Source organism: Danio aesculapii, chromosome 21, assembly GCF_903798145.1.
Source record: "Danio aesculapii chromosome 21, fDanAes4.1, whole genome shotgun sequence".
NCBI lineage: Eukaryota > Metazoa > Chordata > Actinopteri > Cypriniformes > Danionidae > Danio > Danio aesculapii.
In genome coordinates this window covers 23,913,012-23,936,853 of record NC_079455.1, presented here as the reverse complement: position 1 = coordinate 23,936,853, position 23,842 = coordinate 23,913,012, and the positions used below count along the sequence as shown (strand labels likewise).

General features: G+C 36.2%; 1 protein-coding gene across 1 annotated transcript; it reads left to right on the top strand.

Annotated features, from left to right (window-relative positions):
* The first annotated feature begins 655 nt into the window (after positions 1 to 655).
* Positions 656 to 9,810, top strand: pold3 (polymerase (DNA-directed), delta 3, accessory subunit). Its single transcript, XM_056446600.1, has 12 exons — positions 656 to 779; positions 1,140 to 1,195; positions 1,289 to 1,391; positions 1,476 to 1,515; positions 2,361 to 2,493; positions 2,569 to 2,821; positions 2,902 to 2,974; positions 3,063 to 3,240; positions 5,760 to 5,869; positions 6,159 to 6,244; positions 6,378 to 6,456; positions 8,538 to 9,810. Exons 1-12 carry the CDS (start codon positions 723 to 725, stop codon positions 8,741 to 8,743), a joined length of 1,374 nt encoding a protein of 457 aa, XP_056302575.1. The 5' UTR covers positions 656 to 722; the 3' UTR covers positions 8,744 to 9,810.
* Positions 9,811 to 23,842: the final 14,032 nt, after the last annotated feature.

Sequence of the window (23,842 nt, the reverse complement as noted above, 5' to 3'; positions counted from 1 at the left end):
GCAAAATTGTCCGTAGTGTACAAGTGTGAATAAGTGCGTATAGATGTTTCCCAGAGATGTGTTGCAGCGGGAAGGGCATCCGCTGCGTAAAACATATGCTGGATAAGCTGGCAGTTCATTCCGCTGTGGCGACCCCGAATTAATAAAGGGATTACGCCAAAAAGAAAATGAATGAATGAATGAATATATATATATATATATATATATATATATATATATATATATATATATATATATATATATATATATATATATATATATGAACCATAAATTAAGTTACAAGTTATTGTTGTAAAAATATTGGGTAAATAAATATGGACTATTAACGAACAATTAAAAAACTATAGTAGTATACTGAATGCATCTTGAAATGTCAGCTATAGAGTTGTTGGTAAGTTACCTCAGTAGTTGATTCAAATAATTCAGATGTTTTATTCAACATACCGTATTTGCTACGATGACCTCGTGAATATCATATAATTCTAGTACAACACGGACAGGAATCTGAGCAAACGTATTCGTACTGAAAGGCTCTGGTAAAAAAAAAAACGGGTTTGTAAAACACGATAAAAACGCTGAACATGCGTATGGTAGAGCACTTTTCTCTCCTGTTTGACGCTGTAGGCCACATGACCGGAAGTAAATACAGTTCTGCAGTTCCCGCGTTTGCGACTCTTTCAATCACAAGCGTCAACCTGGAGCTGAAGCCAGTCGTTCCTGATATGGATGATCTTTATTTAGACAATATCGACGAATTTGTGAATGATCAAAATAAGATCGTAAGTACTGCTTTTAAATTATATTGCATGTCTCGTTTGTAAATGTGGCTCATGGGTTGCCAAAATGCATATGTATACATGTGGCTGCGTGCATGTGTCCAGGATGGAAAAACAAGACAAGTTAGATTAACTGAATGATTTTCATGACTGATTTCTAAAACAGTGACACGTTTTTTTAATAATTAAGCCACATCTAATGTATAGCATAGCATTATACGTGGACTGTAATCTAATACTACTATTGTTACTCATACTAGCATTAACTTATTGCAGAAGCGTCACTGCACAAACACAGCATGAATATAATACATCGTTCGCTATATAATTTGGAATTCAGCTTTTATATTTTGTTATTTGCAGGTCACATACAAATGGCTCAGTTTAACCCTTGGAGTCCATGTGAACACAGCAAAACAGTAAGTCCTTATATGCCACTCAATGTGTTCAGTGATTTGTTGCTAATGATCCTTCATAACAGCTAAGTTAGTGTTTGTGTCACACTTTTACAGAATGTTGTATCATTACTTGGAGCAAAAACGTAATGAAAGTTCAGGGACAGCCCTTCATGCCACTTATCTGGTATCTGGCAAGTGTGTTGAGAATGGGACTACGGTAAGAACTGAGAGCTTCATCTACATTTTTTCTTTAATGGCATTATTGGAAGAACTGCCATTGAAAATGTCCATTTCCTCCTAGTGTCATAAAGTGTCTGTAGTTCGTGAGGATAAGCTGGAGGGTAAGTTTGCCATAATAGTTTTTAAAAATGACTACAAATAGAATTTTATACATTTAGTAATGCTATGTGTGTTTGTGTGCTTGTGTGTGTGTGTGAGAGAGAAAAATAACAAAAATAATAATGTTTATCAATAATAAAACATCAGTTTATAAAATTGTAAGTTAACATATAAATTCAATTAAATTTGTTTATTTCTATAGCGCTTTTACAATGTAGATTATGCCAAAGCAGCGTAATGTAGAAGTTCTAGTTAATTGAAACCGTGTCAGTCCAGTTTTCAGAGTTGAAGTTCTGTTCAGTGTGGTTTAATGTTCACTGCTGAAAGTCCAAACTCTGAAGAACAAATCCATTAATGCGCAGCTCTGCAAGTCACACATTATAAAAATATAATTTCATATTTTATATCGTATGTGAATTTTTAAAAATCAAAGTGTCTTATTTGAATTAAAATTCTATATAAGGTAAGTCGATGCTTACAAAGACAAATGTTAACTAAAAAAAATGAACAGAAAATGTCAATTTCATTTGTCTGTTTTTTAATTATTTTAATTACATTTAATTTAAGTAAAGGCTCAAATAAATATACACTAAATTTGTAGACCTAAAAAAAAAATGCAGATGACAAAACCATAATTACAATAAAACTGAAAACAGGAAATCTAAACCTAAACTAACTAATTAAATTCTATTTTAAAAAACTACAATTTATTCTGTGATATCTTAACACTGGGCTGTGAGGTAAGTTTCAAGCTGCAAGAGTAATATTTCATATGATTTACATTTTTGTAAAAAAAAGAATTTTAATACAGAAATACATTTATGTGTTCATTTATTTATTTTTGCAGCTGTTAAAGCAAAGATGGAGGTGACTATAAGTGTGCATGTGTACAGTGTGCAGAGAGCGGAGCTGAAGGATAGTTCTCCACTTTACACCACAGATTATGATGCTGTAAAGGAGAACCTAAAAAACTGCAGCAAGTAAGTAATATTTCTATAAGCTATAATGCGGCATGTGCATACATCATCCGAGCAATCCTTTTGTTTTTTTCTCAGATACAGTGCTATACGGTGTGCTGCGGCAGTGCCTATGTCATCAGCTGAGTTGCAAAGAGCTCAAGAGATAGCATTGGTTCCTCCAGCAGAGAAAGAAATCAGCAAATCTGGCTTGAATGAACCCATTGCTACCTCCAAACCCAGTGCTAAGCCGCCAGCGGGCATCATGGGTATGTTTGCTAGCAAAAGTGCTTCTAAGGTCCAAGAATCCAGCAAGGAAGTGAAAACAGAGCAGAAAGACGATTCTTCCCCGGTAAGTGCGTAACTCAATACTTTAATGTTAATGACACACAGGATTGTGTGTGAAATTTTTAATGGTTGCATATGTTGTAGGTTGAAACATCAAAAACCAAACCAGCTTCCAAAGCAAACCCCATGAGTAACTTCTTTGGGAAGTCTGCCCAAAGTGAGTGTTTTTGTGTGTTCAGCTGCCAATAAAGTAACACAAGGCATGGCATATAGTCATAAAACATTTTTTTTTCTGTGAAATTTAGAAAAGGTAGAAGAAAAACCCAAGAAAAGCATCAAGGAAGAGACTGACAGAGGTTCGACGGCATCGGCTTCTGGAAATATAAAACAGTCACAGGTATCTCCTAAATCTGATGGTGAAGTTAAAGAGGAACCATCCAAAACTTCAAGAGCTTTGAAGAGTGAAACAAAAGACACTCGAATGTAAGTTTTACCTCTTTTTTTCTTTTGAATAGTATATAGAAGAGAAATAGAAACTGTGTATTGGGGACATTTAGTTGTGGCTATACTATACTTGTAGAACAGTGTTTAATGAAATTACCAAAAAAAGTTTATATTTAGTGGAAAACACAGAAATGAAGACATCATTTGGACCTCACTAGTATCTCACACTGCTCTTCTGCAATCTTTATTAGCTCTTCTTCAGTCTCTTCCACAGTTCATTGACAGTATGGGCTTTTTAGCCATTACTTTGTGATTCATACGGATCACAACCCCACGGTTCAGAACACAGGTGACCCGCGGATTAATACTTAAAAAAAAATTTTTTTTTACTGTTGAATTAATCCTAAATTTATAACGATCACAGAGCGATCGCTTTCACATCATTTAAATCACATGTATGAAAGCATGTAGGCTTTCCTGTAAAATATAGTGATTACAGAAGAAGTTGTGGTAGGTTATTCGGGATTTGGTGGTTTTCTTAGGTTAAAGGTGTTTTCTGTCACAACTTGTTTAGCCTGCAATAAAGCATTAAGTGAAAGCTGCGCGATTGATCATTAAAAGATCGAGATCTTAACACCCACGCAACATAAATTGTAAATGATGGTGATTTGCAAATGTTTATTAATCCTTCCAATCGCTGCATTCAATCTAAAACGCAAAAATCAAGAAAAAGATCCAGTTTTTATTCTTTTGAGTTAGTAACAGTCAAATAACATAGAAGCACTGGGATGACGGTTCATAGTTTAGATGAAACCACTGTTTATGCTGAAAATTAAAATCACCATGTGCTCAAAAATGACAGTTATAGGCGGCAATTATATTATTTAATCCATCATTTAAGTGAGTAACTGAAGTATTTATTTAAAATGAGACTAAAAATGAATATGGGTTGTACAAATAATAATGTTATATTGCATTATCAGCAACAGTAGTAGTAACAGTGAATTTTTTATTTTTTTTTCCCCAAAGTACTGAATATTTGTTTCTTCATTTTATTTCATGAAACCAAGTTTCTTGCAGTGCTGTTTTTGTAATAAATGGAAAACAAATTACATTTGTCTCCTCCCCCTTTGGCTGATCTGAAAAATGGTCCAATCCGTGACAAAAAAAAACATAATGTGATCAGAATTGTGAAATTTGATATTACCACTACTGCTTGGAGCATTAAGTGCTAGAGTTAGAAGGGGGGTTGTTTTGTTTGTTTGTTTGTTTTTTTAGAGAGAGAGAGAGAAAGAGAGATGGAGCAAGAGAAGACTGTTCCTACAGGTGGTTTGTCAAGCCCACTCACCTGTGTGAAGCACACTTCATAAATGCACAATTTAATTTTTTTTTAATAAAATATTGACTGATTGCAAGAAACTTTCTCATACGCACTTGTACACAGCACCTTATATCAATATACAATGCAATACTTTCTACATTTGCACTTGTTAACAGCACCTTATAACCTGTATATTTATAACAATCTGTACATAGAACTCAACATCCAGGTTTCTTGACTAACCGCATCTATTTAAAGTTTAGAATGTTTTTTTTTTTTTTTCATATTTATTTTGTGTTGTCACTTGTCACTTTATGTACACTGGAAGCTTCTGTAGCCAAAACAAATTCCTTGTGTGTGTAAGCACACTTGGCAATAAAACTGATTCTGATTCTGAAAGTGTCTGGTGCAAATGACGGTTAAAATGACCGAGATGAAAGTGTTTTCTACAGGTGGTTTGTCAAGCCCACTCACCTGTGTGAGACACACTAAGAATAGCATGTTTTGAGGTTATCATGTGGTGTGTTGGGGGATGACAAGAAGAGTTTCTGGTTTTGTTCACAGTGGTTCGTTGTGAAGGAGATTCATTTCAATGAGACTAGTGAATCAGTAGTCCGCGTAGGAATGGGAAGATCATTCCACTAGTGTGGAACATTAAATGAAAAGGTTTTGGAAAATGACTTATGGCGTCTCTGTGATGCTACCACAAGGCGCTGCTCACTTGGGAACCAGAAGCTCCTGGATTTTCAATCCGGATTAGATCAGGATACTGGGCTGCCATTTCATTATTTAATTGTTTTTAGCTCCAAGAAACTGCTTTCACATTTTTGGGGAATCATACTCGAGATAGAATAACTTTAAATAAGACTAAGCAGTGACCTTGTAATTAAAGGAAATGTTAGGTTATTTTCTAATTTTGAACTGCACTATCTATCTATATATATATATATATATATATATATATATATATATATATATATATATATATATATATATATATATATATATATACACACACAAACAGCTTAAATTATTTTAGAATTTAATTCATGTGGGTTTTTTAATTAATGGCATGACTAAACATAAACATTAATTATGTGGTATTGATGACATCAATTTTTTTATTATTTGTGAGCACTGTAGGTGATAAAGCTCAGCTGGATAAAACGATCCAACAACTCACTGATGAAGCTTTGATGGATGAGGACTGTAATCAAAAGCAATTTGTTTTTCACAGTAAAACAAAACGTCCTGAGGTTGTGGACAGCGATGATGAGCAAGTGGAGAGCCAGCAGAAGAAGAGACGGCGGATAAAGAAGCCCCAGCCAGACAGCAGTGATGATGAGGGTAGGAAAGAGATAGTGGGGGAAAACAAGGGGGAAAAAGACTCAAGTCATGCTTGGCAGATTTGAATCAATCCAGATGAGGCGCTCGGTGACCCAAAATGAATAAAAACAAAGAAATAGGTTCTCCCCCTGGGCAGAGTGTTGAATAAAATATCAGAATTGCTCTCTGACAAACAAAGGCTAATTGATAACATTCACTGTTTCTTTTCCCCCTCTCCTGCTCTCCTTTCTTCTATTTATACATACACAGACATGCGTGATAAATGTCTCTTCTTCCTTCTGTCTTCCAGTTGTGCCAGATTCTCCACCTGTGCCAAACATACATACTCCCAGTCCCAAAAAGCAAGTGAAGAAAGAGGCCGTTTCACACCAAGAAGTGAGCAGCAGCACTAATAATATTTGCTAACTTTTGGGGAATAAGAATTACAAAACATTGATTTATATAAATATCTTGCATGTATTTGTCATACAGTAAAGTTAGAATTTCTTAATGTTCTTCATTCATGTAGGATGGCTCAGTGGTGAGGAGGAGGAAAAGGAGACGTGTATTGAAATCTCGCACATTTGTTGATGAAGAAGGTTGCTTTGGTAAGCTTAATTTTAAATGGCTATTTTCTTGATTGTCCTACTGTATGTGGATTTTTTTTTTATCTATAACCTGATGCCTAGCAGGATGGCCGATAAGAGACAAATATATATGATATATATACACGCCACAGCCATATCACCCTGCAGCTTAAGACTGGTTACTCAATTAAGTTAAGCAGGGCTGAGCCTGGTTAGTACCTGGATGGCGGACCACATGGGAAAACTAGGTTGCTGTTGGAAGTGGTGTTAGAGAGGCCAGCAGAGGGCGCTCAACTTACAGTCTGCGTGGGTCCTAATGCCCCAGTATAGTGAAGGTGACCCCATACTGAGCAGTGAGTGCCGTCTTTCAGATGAGACGTTGAATTGAGGTCCTGCCTCTGGTCATTAAAGATCCCATGGCACTTCTCGTAAAGAATAGGGTGTAACCCCGATGCCCTGCCCAAATTCCCTCCATCTGCCCTTGCCGATCATGGCCTCCCAATCATCCCCATCCACAGAATTGGCTGTATCACTTTCTCTCCACTCCACCAATAGCTAGTGTGTGGTGAGCGCACTGGTGCTGTTGTTCTGTGGCTGCTGTCCCATCATCCAAGTGGATGCTGCACACTGGAGGTGGTGAGGAGAGTCCCCCCCCCTCATTTGATTGTGAAGCGCTTTGGGTGTAGGACCATACTCAATAAATGTGCTATATAAATACACATTACATTACATATTACACTTTGATTCATATAACATGTACTATTTACAGCAATGAAACTGAGACTTATTTGAAATGTTTACAAAATTAGAGATAAATCACTGTAAATTTAAATTTAAAAACATAATAACAATGTGTTAAATAGCTTTAGCAACTTTTTGAATACTTAATCCTGTTATAGTACTTTTCACAAGTGGTTGATTTAAGTAAACACTGTAACCAACAACTCAGTAATTTGGTAACTGCATTCTGAGTCTACAGTGAAGACCAGGTAATGGTAATGGCATATTAGACTGACAACCCTAATATAGCATCACAGCATAATTTAAAATAGTCACACTAAACTGCTGCCTTCAATACTTCTCTAAATGGAAAAATCGTACTGGCTAAATGTCAGCCTACTGGCCTTGATGTTTAGTACAAATAATGTTAGAAACATAAGTACTCATGTTATCTTATGAAACAAATGATACTGGTTTTGTACCAATTATATTTTATTAAATAATTCATGGCACAAACAAAGTGACTACAAAATAACTGGTTACATTAAAGGACTTGCAATTGAATTATACCTGTCCAGTAAATATTGCAAAGCACAGCAATTCAAATTTGTCTGTGGTAATGGACACGCTTGTCTTTTCTTATCTACCTAAACTGGACATCTTTAAACAGTAATGCATGTAGCAGTGACTGAACTCTCTACTTACTTTTACAAGCACATCATTTATAAGCGCCGACAGGAACAATTGAATCATTGAGTAAATCATAAGTTATATGACAGAAATATAGACCGCTGGCAAACCGTTTGTGCTGAAACTGTTTATTCGAGATTATTTTTGACTTGATGTACATGTGGAGGAAATCTTTATATTTGTAGACCAAAAGCACAGATGTTTGTGTTCGATTCCTATAACTTCAAGCAATTAGCATTATTTTGTACTAAGAGGAGTGTCTAATATTACACATTCCTTAATGCCAGTTGTCTCTTCAGCACAGCAACTCTTTGAAGTGGTTCCTTTTTCTATTGTATGGTACCCAGATTGATTTCATACGTTTTTAAGTTGTTTATTGCATACATGATTGATCACACAAAGACTTGTACTGTAGCCAGAAACGTGTGCTGTTCTTAGTAGTAGTTAAGGACATAATAAGCACCATGTGAAGGCTTAATAATAATTAATAATAATGGTGCTGCCTGAGGAGCTTTCTTTTGACCAAAAAGTATGGCAGCTTTGTTGAGTCTTTGTGGGGAGAGAAAAAATTAAATAAAAACAATGGAAATCTAAGTGTCCATGTCTATGGCTCCAAACCAGACACTTATATACACCACATGCTCCTTGACAATGTCTCTGTGACATTAAATAACCTGTTTCTGTTTTCCTAGTGACTGAGAAAGGTTATGTGAGCGAGTCTTACTCCGAGAGCGAAGAGGAGCCTGAACCCACCAGTCAAGCCAAGGAGTCAAGCTCACTCAAGCAGTCAATTGGAAAAAAGGAAGAAGAGAAAAAAGAAAAGGGTCAGAAGAAGACCTCTGCCGCAAGCAAACCTACAAAACAGCCATCCATCATGGGATTTTTCCAAAAGAAATGATTTTTTTAGATTGTTATCTATGGACTTTTAAAGGAATAGTTCATCTGGAAATTAAAATGTGCCATCTGATACTTGCCCTCATGCTGTACTAAAACATATGTGTGTGTTTACTACTTAAAGAGGAGAAAATAATAACTGGAGGATTGAGAAATAATGACAAAAATGTCTTTTTTTTTGGTCAAATCTCTTTTAAAGAGATTGTTCATGAAAAAAAGAACATTTGCTATTATTTTACTCTCCCTCAGGCCATCAATTGTGTTATATTCTCTTTAACAGAACATAAAGGTTTTTAGCTGAAATCTTGGTCCTTGATATATAAAAGTCAACTCAATCAGAGACTAAAAAAAACACAGTGAAAACAAAATTGTGGCTCTTACTGGTCTGTGATGGAACCTGAACGTTGTAGAACAGCATCAGCCCAAATGAGTTTGCATCTGGAAATATAAGACAAGAAACTTGTCATGAACACAATCAGGACCATCTGATGCTGTGAATATTTGGTAATAATGTTGGGTTTCTTGTGGAGACCAATGATTTTGCTTCATAAGCCTTCAATCTCTCGAGGAACAGGATTATTGATTTAGTTTAGCCTTTTTTGTGTGTCTGTCTGTCTGTCTGTCTTTAAAGTAGCTGTTGATTTGTGGAATCACCCAGGACCATGGTTTCATCTAAAAATATTCATTAATGTTCTACTGGAGAAGAAAAGTCCAATTTATTGTGGATGGACTGATGCTTTTGCAGCAAATTTTCTTTTTTTTTGTTTTGAACTACCGCTTTAAGCATTTGTTTTCAGCAGTGAGCTTCCCATAAACATGATAAAAGGGAAACATACCTCCTTTATCACCGAAAGCTCTTCAGAAACATTGACTTGGAGTAATTTCTGCTTCCACAAGAACAACCTTTAAGTGCCCAGGTCTGCCTCAAGTTCAAATGCTGTATTTCACTTTTAGACCTGATCTGATTGTCTGAATGTATGATCTCGATTATAGCAGATTTCCTTCATCTGTTTTGACATTGTCTGTTCATTGTTACAGTGTTGCCAGATAATAAATCAACATTTATAATAATTCTCCTTTTTGTTTGTATTAGTATTGTAGTCGAATAAGCCAGTTTAGCGAGACATTCATGAGTTATTAAGTCCATTAAAAAGCTGGTCAAGCAGTGGTCAAGAAAATGTTTTCCCCTTGCTGTCTTGTTTGGTTTGTTTTCTCCTCCGAGCCTCATATTTCTCTATGACATCAGTTTCTGGCACCATAGTTGTGTTGATCTTGGACATTTCCATTTATCAAACTAAACTTACTGTGTGGAATGGCATGCCTCTGGAAATACACATCAAAATCAGTCCAAAGTCTTCTGATCCAGTGCCACAGACACGAAATTGAGCGTTTTGTGCCAAGGCATCATTCCCCATAAACTCAATTTTTTCCCCTGAGGAGAGGCTCCTAAACTTAGGCCTGGGTTAATGTGTGCAGAGTGTTCTTTATATTGTTGTAAAATAACTTGTAATTGTTCTTTCAAGTCTGAGATCCAGCAAAGTAAGAATGTCTAATCAATATCAAATATTTAAAATGATTCATATCTGTCGCATTCTGTAAAGGAAAACAGAAGTCACTTTGTTTTTGTGAAGTTAGGTGTTTGCTGATTCTGAGCTCACCCCATGCAGGCCTCTGGCTAATGTTAAACGGAAGATGGCGCCTTGTTGTCTGAGTAAATCCTTCCCTCGATTGCGTAGCTGTGATTGGAAAAATGCGTCAATGCTTTTGGATTGCTGATGCTTCAAGAGAGCACTGGTAACTGTTTCCAGGTTCACTCTTCAAACGTGCACTTGTTCAGCTACCTGTTTGGATTTAAACTAGCAATTTGCAACAACAATGGAACATTTGAGAAAATTAAACTGCATTTCACTGGAAAAAGAATGAAAAATCTTTTCATGTCTGATTGCCAGTGGAAACAGGCTCGTAGCCAGCCTATTGAACTGGGTGGTTCTTTTTTTTCACAAAAAGTTGATCTTTTGCTGCTATTTTCCCAAATTTCTATTAAACGATGAGGTTCAAATACTGCATTTTATTGACATTTTAAGCTCTAATATTTGCTGCATTAGCTTGTTGGATAGTGATCATAACCACACTTTTTGCTGCAACAAAAATATTTCCTACATTTTTGTCAACGTGCTTAACATACTATTTTACACCAGTGTTTATTTAGTAATGTGTGTTTAAACTGCTGTAAGCTGTTTTGAGATTAGCATCTTTAAATTAAACATTTTGAATAAATATGAAATTTATTATGATGCATCATTAAAAAAAACAATTAGGAATATGTTAATACTGTAGCCTGTACTCTGAAAAAAGTGTTGCATGCAAAACTGTTGCAAAAATGTATTTGTGTTGAACTTAAACAAACAAATTAAATTTAATAATGTTCAACTTAATTTGTTTGTTTAAATTCAGCCCAAATAAATTGTTTACAACCACTTGACGTAAAAAAATTGAGTAAATCCAAGGAATCATCTTTGAATAATTTTTTTCAGTGTAGGTAAATAACAAACTTGGGTTCGAACCACCCGAACCATCGCTGGCTATGGGCCTGGGGAATACATGCTGCAATTAGATATTTCATTTACAAAAACCGTGAGTGTATGTTCAGATTTTTTCAGAACAATGGACCACTGTAAAAAAAATGTGAGGTTCAACACCATTCCTTCATGTTACCCCAACACACACACACAAAAAAATGTTGATTCAGCTCATTTTAAATAAGTAGTCTGAACAAGAAGCAAACAAAACAAAAACAAATTTTGAGTGATGCAATGGGGTCCAAAATATATATTTACATTCAACAAAAGAAAAAAGTCATACATAACTAAAACGACTTGTGGATTTTTTAATTTTTTATTTTTTACTAGCGGATGCCCTTCTTGCTGCAAGCAAGCCCTGAGTGTGCACTAACTCAACAGTGCTTGGAAAAACCCACACACTGTCCCATTTACATACACTACGGCCAATTTAGTTTATCCAATTCACCTAATCTGCATGTATTTGGACTGTGAGGGAAACAGACTTAACCTGAAGAAACTTGTGCGAACACAGGGAGAACATGTATAAAAAGACATCTTGGCTGTGCTAGGGCTCAAACCAGTAACCTTCTGGCTGTGAGGCACCCATGCTAACGATTAAAAGTAAAAAGTTGAAAATGCCTTTGTGGTAATTCACTGATAATAAAAATTTAATAACCTATTATTCTTTGCATGGCACATTGATATTACACTACAGAATAGCTATTTCAGAATCTAATACAAGTTCTCTGTAAACATCACCGAGAACTGCACTGTAAATATGAATTTAAGTTAACTTAATTGAATTGTGCGAACTCATTGCCTTAATACAATGAAGTTTAAATTACTTAAATGAATTGTGTATATATGTCTTAATAATAAATGCAAAATATTTTGTGCTTATATTAAGTGTTATTCACTTAGACTATTTAAGTTTTGTTGACTTAACTGGATCTGTAATGTCTGTTAGTAGAGTTTGATACTTTTTAACAGAAACCTCTATAAATCTCAGCATAACAGAACATTAAAGTTTAAACTATGTCTCTCTATGTTAATCGTGTTTAAAAAAAAACACAAAAACACTTAATTGTTTACTTTCCAGTCTGACACAAAGCATGCTGGGAACTAGAAATCTGCATGGTTAGGTGAACTCATTCAGTCTAAATATTGAGTTCAAATATTGAGTTCACATTACTTGTTTGTATTAAGTTCAATGAACTTTCATAACAAAATGTAAGTCAAATCAAGTCATTTCATTTAGTTAAGCGCACTACTCAATTTTACAGTGAGAGAACTAAGAGTTCACATAAAAAAAAAAAACGTTTTCATGGGCGACCTAAGAAATCAGGGAAATCGGGGTAGAAAGTTTTTCTACATTTCATTACTTGTTCATTCACTGGGAGTAAAAAGTGATCAATACATTAAAAACACATACGTCTTATGATTTTTGCTCAATCGGAGGTGGTTCATTGCTACTGACATTTTCTGAAAAGGTTTATTTTCCACTAAAAAAACTGTTGTAGGAGTCAATATTTACCACATCCAATTGTATAACACTTCAATTCTTCACTGTTCTTCTGTCCCTCCATTTGATTTAATAGTTTTGGTCATGCAGCGTACGATTTCAATTAGATTCATCTTGCATAGTGGTTCAGAAGTGGAATGCATTTTTCAGCCCAGGTGGAATAAATCAATAAGCATTTTCAAAATATATCATGTGAAGCCACATTATTAAATTCAAACTGGCCTTGGGCAATCCGCAAAGCCATTAAATATTGTTTGAGTGCCTTGTACTTTGTTCCAGTGTCTTTTCTGTTCCTACAAAAATACACACCTGACAATTTCTGTGCCCTCTAAAGTGCTTTTAGAGGTTCAGCTTACAAGTTCTACATTTTCCCCTATCCTGTCATTGCTAACTCAACCATTTGACAAACACTATCCGCTCAGTTCTGAATATTAACATTACTAAATTGTTGCATATTTTCCTCCACTCTTTCCTACCGACCCTGATTTTGGTTGAAATAATCCTTTATATGAAAGCCTGTAGACTGATTTTTATGTGAAGGACTTGAGATGTTATTGCCAGACAATTCAAATACTAAAACAGCTATTCTGTGCTGTAACATAAGTGTATAATGATGTAATATTAACCCAGAATGGATTTTGTTGGCCCACAAACCCTCCTTTATTTTTAAAAAACAAAATATCACCAAAAAAGTCTAATAATAAGTTGGTGACCAATGAAATTTGAGGTGGGTGTGGGTTTGACCTTTTTTCTGGGGGCAAAAGAGCCATTTTTGGAACCATAGCCTGCTTGAGCACACTGCTAGCAAGACAGATAGATTGGACTTTTTAACATATTTCAATGTAAATATCTTTATATTAAAATATGTGTGATATGCATGGATATGTGAAGAAGCATGTTTGATTGAGAAAAGACACTTTTTGTTATTATCTATATGCTAAAATGGAAGTTTTCCATTTGTTGCCTCAGGGCAACATTATACAGGTAGACCACTTTTGTGAAACAATAACATCCTATGGATTGAAATGTGTAAAAATGTATAGTTATCACTATAATATATATGTTTTGCTCTACTACTTTTACTCACAGGAAATGAATGTTGAAACATTTTATAGAAGTAAAGAACAAGATTGAGCTGTTAGGCTAAGAGTCACCCTAGCTAAGTTTCCATTCAAAGATGCAAATTAAACTTGCAAAAAGTCACAGTTATGCACAGTTTATCTTTAACTCTGTTTAATCAAACCAGATAAAACAGTTCTTCAGGCTTGTTTGAAACCTACAGGTAAGTTTGTTGAAGCAGGGTTGGAACTAAACTCTGTGGGGCTAAGTTTGATGTGCATCTGGATTCAGCCCAATTGATGGTCATGGATACAGAGAAAGGGTGACACAAAGTACCAGGATACAAAGGTTCATCTAAAGGAAGGTGTCCATACTCTATCATGGAGGGCCAGTGTCCTGTAGAGTTTAGTTCCTGAGTTTAGTTGCCAACCTGACAATACATTTCTTGTATGCTAGTTAGAGCTTCAGTAGCTGTTTCAGGTATGTCTAATTGGGGTAAGAGCTATACTCTGCAGGACACCGGCCCACCGGTGCCTGAGGCAACAAACAAAACGGGGTGGGGGGGTTGGGGGTGATTAGGGGCTAGGGGGGAGCACATTTTATTATCGATTTATTACAAGGAACTCTCAAGCACCCAAAAATAGGGTTAAATATTTTTCCCTCCTAAAACAAAAATTCATACCATAGATAGTTAATTACAGTTCTTCGTGTCAACATGATGGTGTTGAATTAGAGCTTCTGCAAACATATTTATACATATGATCAAATGCTTTGTTTATTGCTGTCAAAATGTGTCATTTTTCTTGTCTGTTTTGTTTATGACATGATTTTAAAAGTGATATGAGTAGGGATGTCCTGTGAGAGACTAGTGATGTCCCATGAAGACTATGTCTGTAAGAGACAAGTAATGTCCTATTAGATGCGTATGAAAGGCCACACTTACCGTAACCTTTAGAAATTTTAGTTGTATTCTGTTTTTGTGCTATATTCATCACTTTTCTTTCATTTAGATCAAGGTTTCATAAAGTTATTGGCTTCTTTATTTCACTAAACACTGTTCTGTAATGTTGAATATCTGTTATTCGATGTTGTAAGATGCAGATGTATATTTAAAGCCGTTGGAAATGTTTGTATGTGATGTGTTTTTGTGGTCTGAGGAAGGCTTTTAAGACAAAACGCATCTGCATTTATTTTATTTCATTAAAGTTTTTATTAAAAAATTCTCCTTTGATTACAAGTGTTGCTGGAGTTCTCTATTTTTTACTATATTTGCATTTCGTTTACGCATGGTATAGAACGATGCCGATTATATTATTTCTAGTGTTCATTTGATCTCGACTGTATAGCCACTTAAAGCACTCAAGATGTTTGTCTTTTTTAGGCCCTTTTGATTTTTTTACAGACCCTCATAAAAGTTTATTAAAATGTACAACAATTAATAGAGAGAATTTGCATCTCTGAAGAAGTCTTTCATGTACGGGCAGACCTCGCGGGCATGAGAGACTCTCGCTTTGCAGATCAACGCCAACAAAATACATCAAACAGCAATAACTCAAACATTCAAAAGTGATTTATTTGTCTAATCCCCCTTACTGTTCTCATGCAGAGCTTTTAAAGAATAAATCATTGCGTATTAATTGAAAGCAGATTTTTTACACACACTCGCCTGACTGGATGATATAACTGCATTTGGCTGAAGGAGCCCTGTTCTTTGTCAAAACAGGAAAATACGCAGAACATGATTGGAAAAGGCAGAGCATGCATCACATTTCTGGGATTTGATGTCTTTTGGGTTATTTTTAGGGTGTGGGGTGTCTTACATCTGGACTTGTTGCAATCAAGCAAATAAAAAAATAGTACTTTGCAAATTCTGATTAGCAAATGGAATGTGCGTTTGCTTTACAAATGTCGTTAAAACATTGCCCATGTGCTAAATCTGGCATGAATACAAGCCCTGATTATCTCTAAAACACTTCACCTCATCATTCATCATTGTGCCACATTAGTTAAGAAGCCATATGACACCCATCCATCATGGATTGATGTGGCTTAATTACTGTTTACCCATGGCAAAGGCTATGCAGTCTGTGCTTATTCAGTTTAATGGCTTTTACTGTTGTAGTAAATCTTAGTTATAATCATAACACTCTAATTTTGTCAGAGCGTTTAGCATTGAGACTGCTTAAAGACTTTCTGTAAAGAGATAATCATAAAGCAGAAGTTCACTCAAAAGTCATTCTATGTTCATTCATGTTTTTTTTTTTTACTCTTTTTATACATAGACTGTAGAAGATATGGACGGAGTATCCGTGACGTCACCCATAGGTTTCTGAAGAACCCAAAAGAAGCTACCAGTAGGCATGGCCAACAGTTGCCATTTTGTTCGTGCGTCATCGCACCAACTGGGATATACCAAACAACTACACAGCTACAGACGCATGCTGGCATTTTGCTTTGACATGCTTTTCACTCACCTGGGAAAAGGAGGCCACATGAATGGTTTGTGAGCACAATTAAATGCACACAGCATGCCATATCATCTGATAATCGTAAGAAATAATTCCAAAAGGCAACTGGCTGTGTAAGGCCACATGAAACAAAACAAAAATATTATGTATATGCCGAGTTCAGCGGCTAATCAGTCGGAGGTGAAGTGACGGAGGCCAGCGAGACCTAGCTGTCACTCAAGTGGCCCCGCCCTTAATTATGCAGACTTAATAAAACCTAATATAAAGGAAACGGATGAGTTATTAAAAAATTCACCCCCTCACAGTTGTCATATAGGGGAATATTAGCTATATGAACCAAAATCGTCTTTTTTTTTTTTAACCAGGTTGTAAACACCTTTTTTTCTGCTGTAAATGTGGCCATTTTAACAGTGGGCTCAAGAGAAATTTGCTCTATATGGAGCCAGGACTAGTGGAATTTCAATGAATTGCAGTTTTAGTTACTTCCGTATTGGCTTCCCAAGGGAGAGCGAGAGGTTGCTGTTTGTTTTTATACAATGTAAGTGAATAGTGAGTATAACAATCTCAGTTATTCATTCATTTTCTTTCAGCTTAGTCTTTATTTCAGAGGTCGCCACAGTGGAATGAACCGCCAACGATTCCAGCATATGTTTTGCGCAGTGGATGCCCTTCTAGCCACAACCCAGTATTAGGAAACACCCATATACATTAATTCACACACACATACGCTATGGCCAATTTAGATTATTCAATTCACCTATTCCACATGTCTTTAGACTGTGGGGGAAACCAGAGCACCCGGAGGAAACCCACGCCAACATAGAGAACACATGCAAACTCCACATAGAAATGCCAACTTGTACAGCTGGGACTCCAACCAGCGACCTTCTTGCTGTGAGGCGACAGTGCTAACCTCTGAGCTTCTTTGCAGCCCTTCTCTTAAATATTAATGACAAAAATCAAATAGGTTCCCAAAAAGAAGTAATTCCAGTTGTACTTCACACACAAACCTATGCAGGTTTGTAAAATGTACATAATGCCAGTCCATAGTCTTGATTGGTTGCCCATGAAAAATGTCTACTTTGACCAAACAATGTAGTTATAGCTGAGACCTAGAAGAGTCATCATGCCAAGAAGTTTTTTTGTGAATCTTGAAACGATACGGTAAACCCAGCGCCACTGTTACAATACCTATCTCTGTAGATACAAGTTTTGAGAAAGCTTTTGCAGCTGATATATAGCTGGGTTTCCATTTTAACATGAAGTAAATCTTTTCAAAGTTTCATTCATTCATTCATTCATTTTTTTTTCGGCTTAGTTCCTTTATTAATCTGAGGCGCCACAGTGGAATGAACTGCCAACTTATCCAGCATATGTTTTTACGCAGCGGATTCCCTTCCAGCTGCAACCCATCACTGGGAATTATCCATACACACTCATTCACACACATACACTACTGCCAATTTAACTTATTCAATTCACCTATACTACATGTCTTTGGACTTGTGGGAGAAACCGAAGCACCTGGAACAAACCCACACAAACAGGGGGAGAACATGCAAACTCCACACAGAAATGCCAACTGATCCAGCCGAGGCTCGAACCAGCGACCTTCTTGCTGTGAGGCGAACGTACTACCCACTGCGCCACCGTGCAGCCTTTTCAAAGTTTGTAAAAATATAAATAATAACAATCCCAAATGCAACATAGGTGCTCTTGTAAGCGTGGCTGACTGTAGTATTGGTAACCTAGTAACTAACAGTAAACAAGGCAAGGATAAAGGAGACAGCTAATTAGTCACATTGGCGTAATGTTCCCTACAAGTTTATCTGACAAAAGCACTTCTATCTTTTCAAAGTGAGCATAAAAACATATTTGCTAATTAAGAGAATTCAGTTCAGCACATTATTTCAAGTTGTGGCTGAAAGGGTATAGGTTGTATTTTAGGCATCCTAGAGTAGTTGGTGGTTCATTGCACTGTGGCGAGCCCTAATAAATCAGGGACTGAGCTGAAGGAAAATGAACGTGAACATGAATTTTGACCGTGCTGCAAGTTGTAGACTAATCACAACAGACTGGATCTCATCTGACCAATCAGAGTGAAGTGAAGTATATCGTTAAGTATGGTTTTTCCCATAATCAAATTGTTCCTCCACATTTGACCCATCCAAGTGCACACACACAAGTGTCAAATGAGAGCACACACACAGAGCAGTGGGCACCTATTGCTTCCAGCATCCGGGGGGGATTAGGGGTTAGGTGTCTAGCTCTAGGGCATCTCAGCTTGGTATCGAAGGTGGGAGAGAATGCAGTTTGTTCACTAGCTTAATTAATCATTTCAGATACTGAGAAATAAAATCGAATGCACCAATGTATATGATGAAAAAGACCTTGGGTGGGTGTAAATCTTTCGTAGGAGGCCTAGTATCTTCAAAACAGCATAATTGTGCGACTTTTACACTCACTGGCCACTTTATTAGGTACACCTTACTAGTACTGGGTTGGACACCCTTTTGCCTTCAGATCAATCTTTATCCTACGTAGCATAGATTCAACAAGGTACTGGAAACATTCCTCAGAGATTTTAGTCCATATTGACATGATAGCATCACACAGCTGCTGCAGATTTTTTGGCTGCACATCCATGATGCAAATCACCCGTTCCACCATATCCCAAAGGTGCTCTATTGGATTGAGGTCTGGTGACTGTGGAGGCCATTTCAGTACAGTGAACTCATTGTCATGTTCAAGAAACCAGTCTGAGATGATTTGCGCTTTATGACAAGGCGCATTATCCTGCTGGAAGTAGCCATCAGAAGATGGGTACACTGTGGTCATAAAGGGATGGATATGGTCAGCGACAATACTCAGGTAAGCGGTGGCTTGACATGATGCTCAATTGGTACTAAAGGGCCCAAAGTGCACCAATAAAATATCCCCCACACCATTACACCACCAGCAGCAGCCTGAACTATAGATACAAGGCAGGATGGATCCATGCTTTCATGTTGTTGATGACAAATTCTAACCCTACCATCCCAATGTCGCAGAAGAAATCGAGACTCATCAGACCAGGCAACGTTATTACTCTCCTTAATGCACCTTAAGCAGTAGAGATCAGCAAAGGCAGGTGCATGACTGGATTGTTCATGACAGGCTGCTCAGAGCTTGCTGAAATGATCAGGGGTAACACAAGTAAGCGGAGAGAGAAAGAAAAAGCAGGTTTGAAAAACACTGCAGTTTTTTTAGCATTTGGATTACACATTAATTCACAGGTTACATGAACACCTTAATCATCTATGAAAGCTAACCAATCTATCATAGTTAATTACCACAACCCAGTTTTACTCCCTTTGAATCTTGCTCTTTCAGTTGCTTAGAGACTGTGAATCTGCAGGCGTCAAGCAGAGCAGAAGTTCAGAGGCAGAAATATTATGTATTCTTAGTGATACACAGTAATGTAATTGTTTTATATACATATTTCAGCATATGTACTTTTTAATATTTCAGCACAAAACAACATTCTACTTTTTTACTCCACTACAATTTATAAAAGCATAGTGTTCTTTGTTATTGTTCCTTTATATACTAATTCAAACTGAAGCAATCACCACCAACCCTGATACATGATATACAGTGCTCAGCATATATAAGTACACCATCACAAATCTATATTTTAAATTCATATTTTTACTAGGACGCTATACAATATTATATTTGTGCATATGCATTAGATTAGTCAGTACTGAAGCCAAATCTGGAGCTTATCTAACAAAAAAAACTTACGATAACGGTCCAAAAACTAGTACACCCAAATTTATGTTATAGAAAAATATTAAATACTAAATTTAAAAAAAGAGGAAAAATCAAGAGAAGCAAAAAATATTGAAAAATGTAATAGAAATTTTGTAGGTAATTTTTTTTTTCAATATTTTGCTTGAATTTAGCTGTATTATCGTTCAATTTCTAAATATGTTTGGTGACTAAAATATTATTTTAATAAATATATCTGTTTAATAAATCTGGCACCAAAATATATGACCTATATTCACTGAGAAATGTATAAAAATATTCATTTTTAAAATTGGGTGTACTCAATTATGCTGAGCACCGTAAGTGTCTAATTATTTTGTAAAAATAAAATATAACAACATGATTGAAATAAATGTTCCACTCAGCATAACTGAGCCATTTGTATTTAAAAAAAATTAAACATCATACTCATTATGATCTGTTTTCAGGTTCTGCACTGTGATCCTTTAATTTTTAATAACTGTTTGTTCTAAATATACCTGAAATCATTTTCTTTTGGTTGTTATACTGAATGACAGCTGAAAACCATGGTTAAAAAAATGCTTTTAGCATATTGTATAAGGGCAGTACGGTAGCTCAGTGGTTAGCACTGTCGCCTTACCGCAAGATGGTCGCTAGTTGAGTCCCAGCTGTACCAGGTGACATATGCTGGATAAGTTGGCTGGTCACTCTGCTGTGGCAACCCCAGATTAATAAAGGGACTAAGCTAAAAAAGAAAATGAATGAATGGATGAATGTATGAGGGCGGCACGGTGGCTCAGTGGTTAGCACAGTCGCCTCACAGCAAGAAGGTCGCTGGTTCAAGTCCTGGCTGTACCAGGTGACATGTCTGTGTGGAGTTTGCGTGTTCTCCCCGTGTTCGCGTGGGTTTCCTCTGGGTGCTCTGTTTTCCCTTGCAGTCCAACGACAGTGAGTGAATTTGATGAACTAAATTGGCCATAGTGTATGAGTGGTGTGTGAATGCCAGAGTGAATGGGTGTTTCCCAGTACTGAGTTATGGCTTGAAGGGCATCCACTGTGTAAAACATATCATTCCACAGTGGCGACCCCTGACGAATCAGGGACCTAGCCGAAGAAAAAAATGAATAAACATATTGTATACAATATATGTTTGAACACCTGAACTGCCACCAACTCAACTGATATTTTATTAGTCTTATTAATAATTTTATTTCTTATTTGCTGATCACAGCAAATTCAGTGTAACACTTTAAATAGACATATGGTATCTGTATTTTTACTCAATTATACTGTAAGGATTGTGATTAACTACAGCTTCTAGTCAAACCGTCCTTCTGCACTCTTATACCAAAAATGGAAATACGAGCAGTTAAAATAGCTAAAAATATGGGGGAGCATTGCTATTATGTGTTTGTAAATTCCCCAAAGTCCACACACACATATTAACCAAGCTCTGATCTTATCAGTATCTGCCTTTGGAATTAGTATGGACCTTCTAGGTGAAAAAGCCATGTTTTGCAATATAAACAAACGTGTATGATAATTTGCACTCTTACAATACTCAGTCCACTGCTGCTTACTGGTTTGCTCTTATCACCTTACTCCACTCAGGTTGGTCTACGACCCATAATCAAAAGAGTAAAATGGAAAAAATAAAAATGCTTTATATCTTTCAAATAGCTGCCGAGCATCACAGTAATAAAAAATACAGTAAGTCCATTTACACTTTCACAATGGGAAGCAAAGCTGAGCAGGAAAACTCACACAGAGATCTGACCCATTCACCTGATTTATACCCAGTGACTGCCCCCAGCTGTTCACAACGCCAGAGCCAAGACTAAGCATGCATAGCTGAATGCCATTTATTGGGAATTCAAAACCTCTGGCCAAAAGTCAAGGTGCCAACAGAGCCATGTTTAAAATCAAATTCATAACTGCTGAACTCCAGGAGCTGAGACTATTACAGACTTCATCAAATCGTCACAGAATCCAAACGTTCTTCATATTACAAAGGGCTTTCTTTGTAAAAATGATGATCAGGATTAAACGGGATGTCCGACCATCCCCTTAAACTAACATACACAAAGAGAGAAAATGAAACAGGAGCGCTCGGTAAAATCCCCTTTGTCTCCCTCCAAAGCCGTTCAAAGAGAACAAATTGCCAGAAACTGTTAGATCCAACAGCCAGCGGAAATAATTCACAGCTTCATTGTGTGACTATTAAGGTCTGCAACTGAGGGGCTTCTGTTTCAAAATATTTTGTCAGGCCTTCAGTGAGAGATGAGCAGCACCGTCTGGCACTTTGTGTGCGGCCAGTACAATGACTCATTGTGACCGAAGAGGAAAGTGGGCTTTTGGGATCTGGAGAGAAGGGGATATTAGTCACAACTCCCTGAACTGCCCCAATCTGAGCTTGGTGGCCCGTCTCGGTTCATTGTGATTAACACGACTTGACGAACAAACGGTGAGAGGAGTCGTTTGTGATGAAGTGCCGCAACAGGTGTTTACTCATTTATGGCAGAATGGATTGTTAGTTTTAGTTCAAAGTAAACATCCCATTATGTCTGCTGCTCATTATGACAAGATTCTCAGTGGTTTCAGTGATCATGTGAACTAATGACCCGCTGAGGAGTATGGACGTTTGTTACCTACGCTCTAACAAAAACTTGATATTATTGCAGACAACTGAGGTCATTATATGGAAGGACATTTCTGACACAGAATTAAAAGAAAATGATTAAATCATATTCATATATTTTCTTTTAATTTTGACTTTTTTCTCTTTCGGAATTGTGAAATATAAACTATATAAAAATATAAATATGGAAATTAATTTACTGCAATTTTGAGAGAAAAATGCAAAAAGAAATTCTAGGATTTAGATCAGGGGTGCCCAAACTTTTTCTTATAAAGGGCCAAAAAGCAAACTTGATTGAGGGTTGTGGGTCGAGGTTAACCTGTAGTACATTAAATTTGCCATAGGTAATTTCCTAAATTATTTGCATATTATTTAAAAATAACTGGAAAACGTTTCTTTAAAACATTAAATTATTCAGTATACTTAATGTTTAATAATGAACTTATTATTAGTAAAAACATGAACAATCCCATTTATAACACAATGGAGTTCAATGCTGAATACACTAGTCAAGCTGCTCCTGCCTTTGCCTTGATTTGCTCACCAATGTCTTGTGCATTGTCCTCTATCTGTGAAGCCACATGTTTATATTTTAAAAGTCTGATTCATTTACAACATTTAAATGAATCATTCAATAAACAAACAAAAAAACAAAAAGATACATAAAATTTTAAATGACAATCTCTGTCATAGGCTTTGGGCACCTCTGATTTACACTAAGAATTCAGAGATGAAAATTTGTGAGATAAAAACAGAAGTTGGATAGAAAATGAAAAAGAAATACAAGATTTTAAGTTTCTAACTTGCAATTATTTAATCCCAAAGTTCAGAGGGAAAAAGGTCAGAACTGCAATATATAAACTCAAACTGAGAGTTATTATTATCATTTGATAAAATTATCATTTTTAAATACCATGTTTTTTTATTAAGAAAATACCATATTTTTTTATTATGAAATGTAAACTCAAAATTCTAAGGAAAAAAGTCAGAATTACAAGATTTAAATTCCCAATTCTTAGAGAAAAAAGTCAGAATTGCAAGATATAAACCTCTAATATAAATAATCTGGGATATAATATTC

Coding starts and splice junctions, on each gene's coding strand:
- pold3 (XM_056446600.1), top strand. CDS start 723: ATGGATGATCTTTATTTAGACAATATCGACGAATTTGTGAATGATCAA. Junction 1,392..1,475: donor GTGTTGAGAATGGGACTACG/GTAAGAACTGAG, acceptor ATTTCCTCCTAG/TGTCATAAAGTGTCTGTAGT. Junction 6,457..8,537: donor TGATGAAGAAGGTTGCTTTG/GTAAGCTTAATT, acceptor CTGTTTTCCTAG/TGACTGAGAAAGGTTATGTG.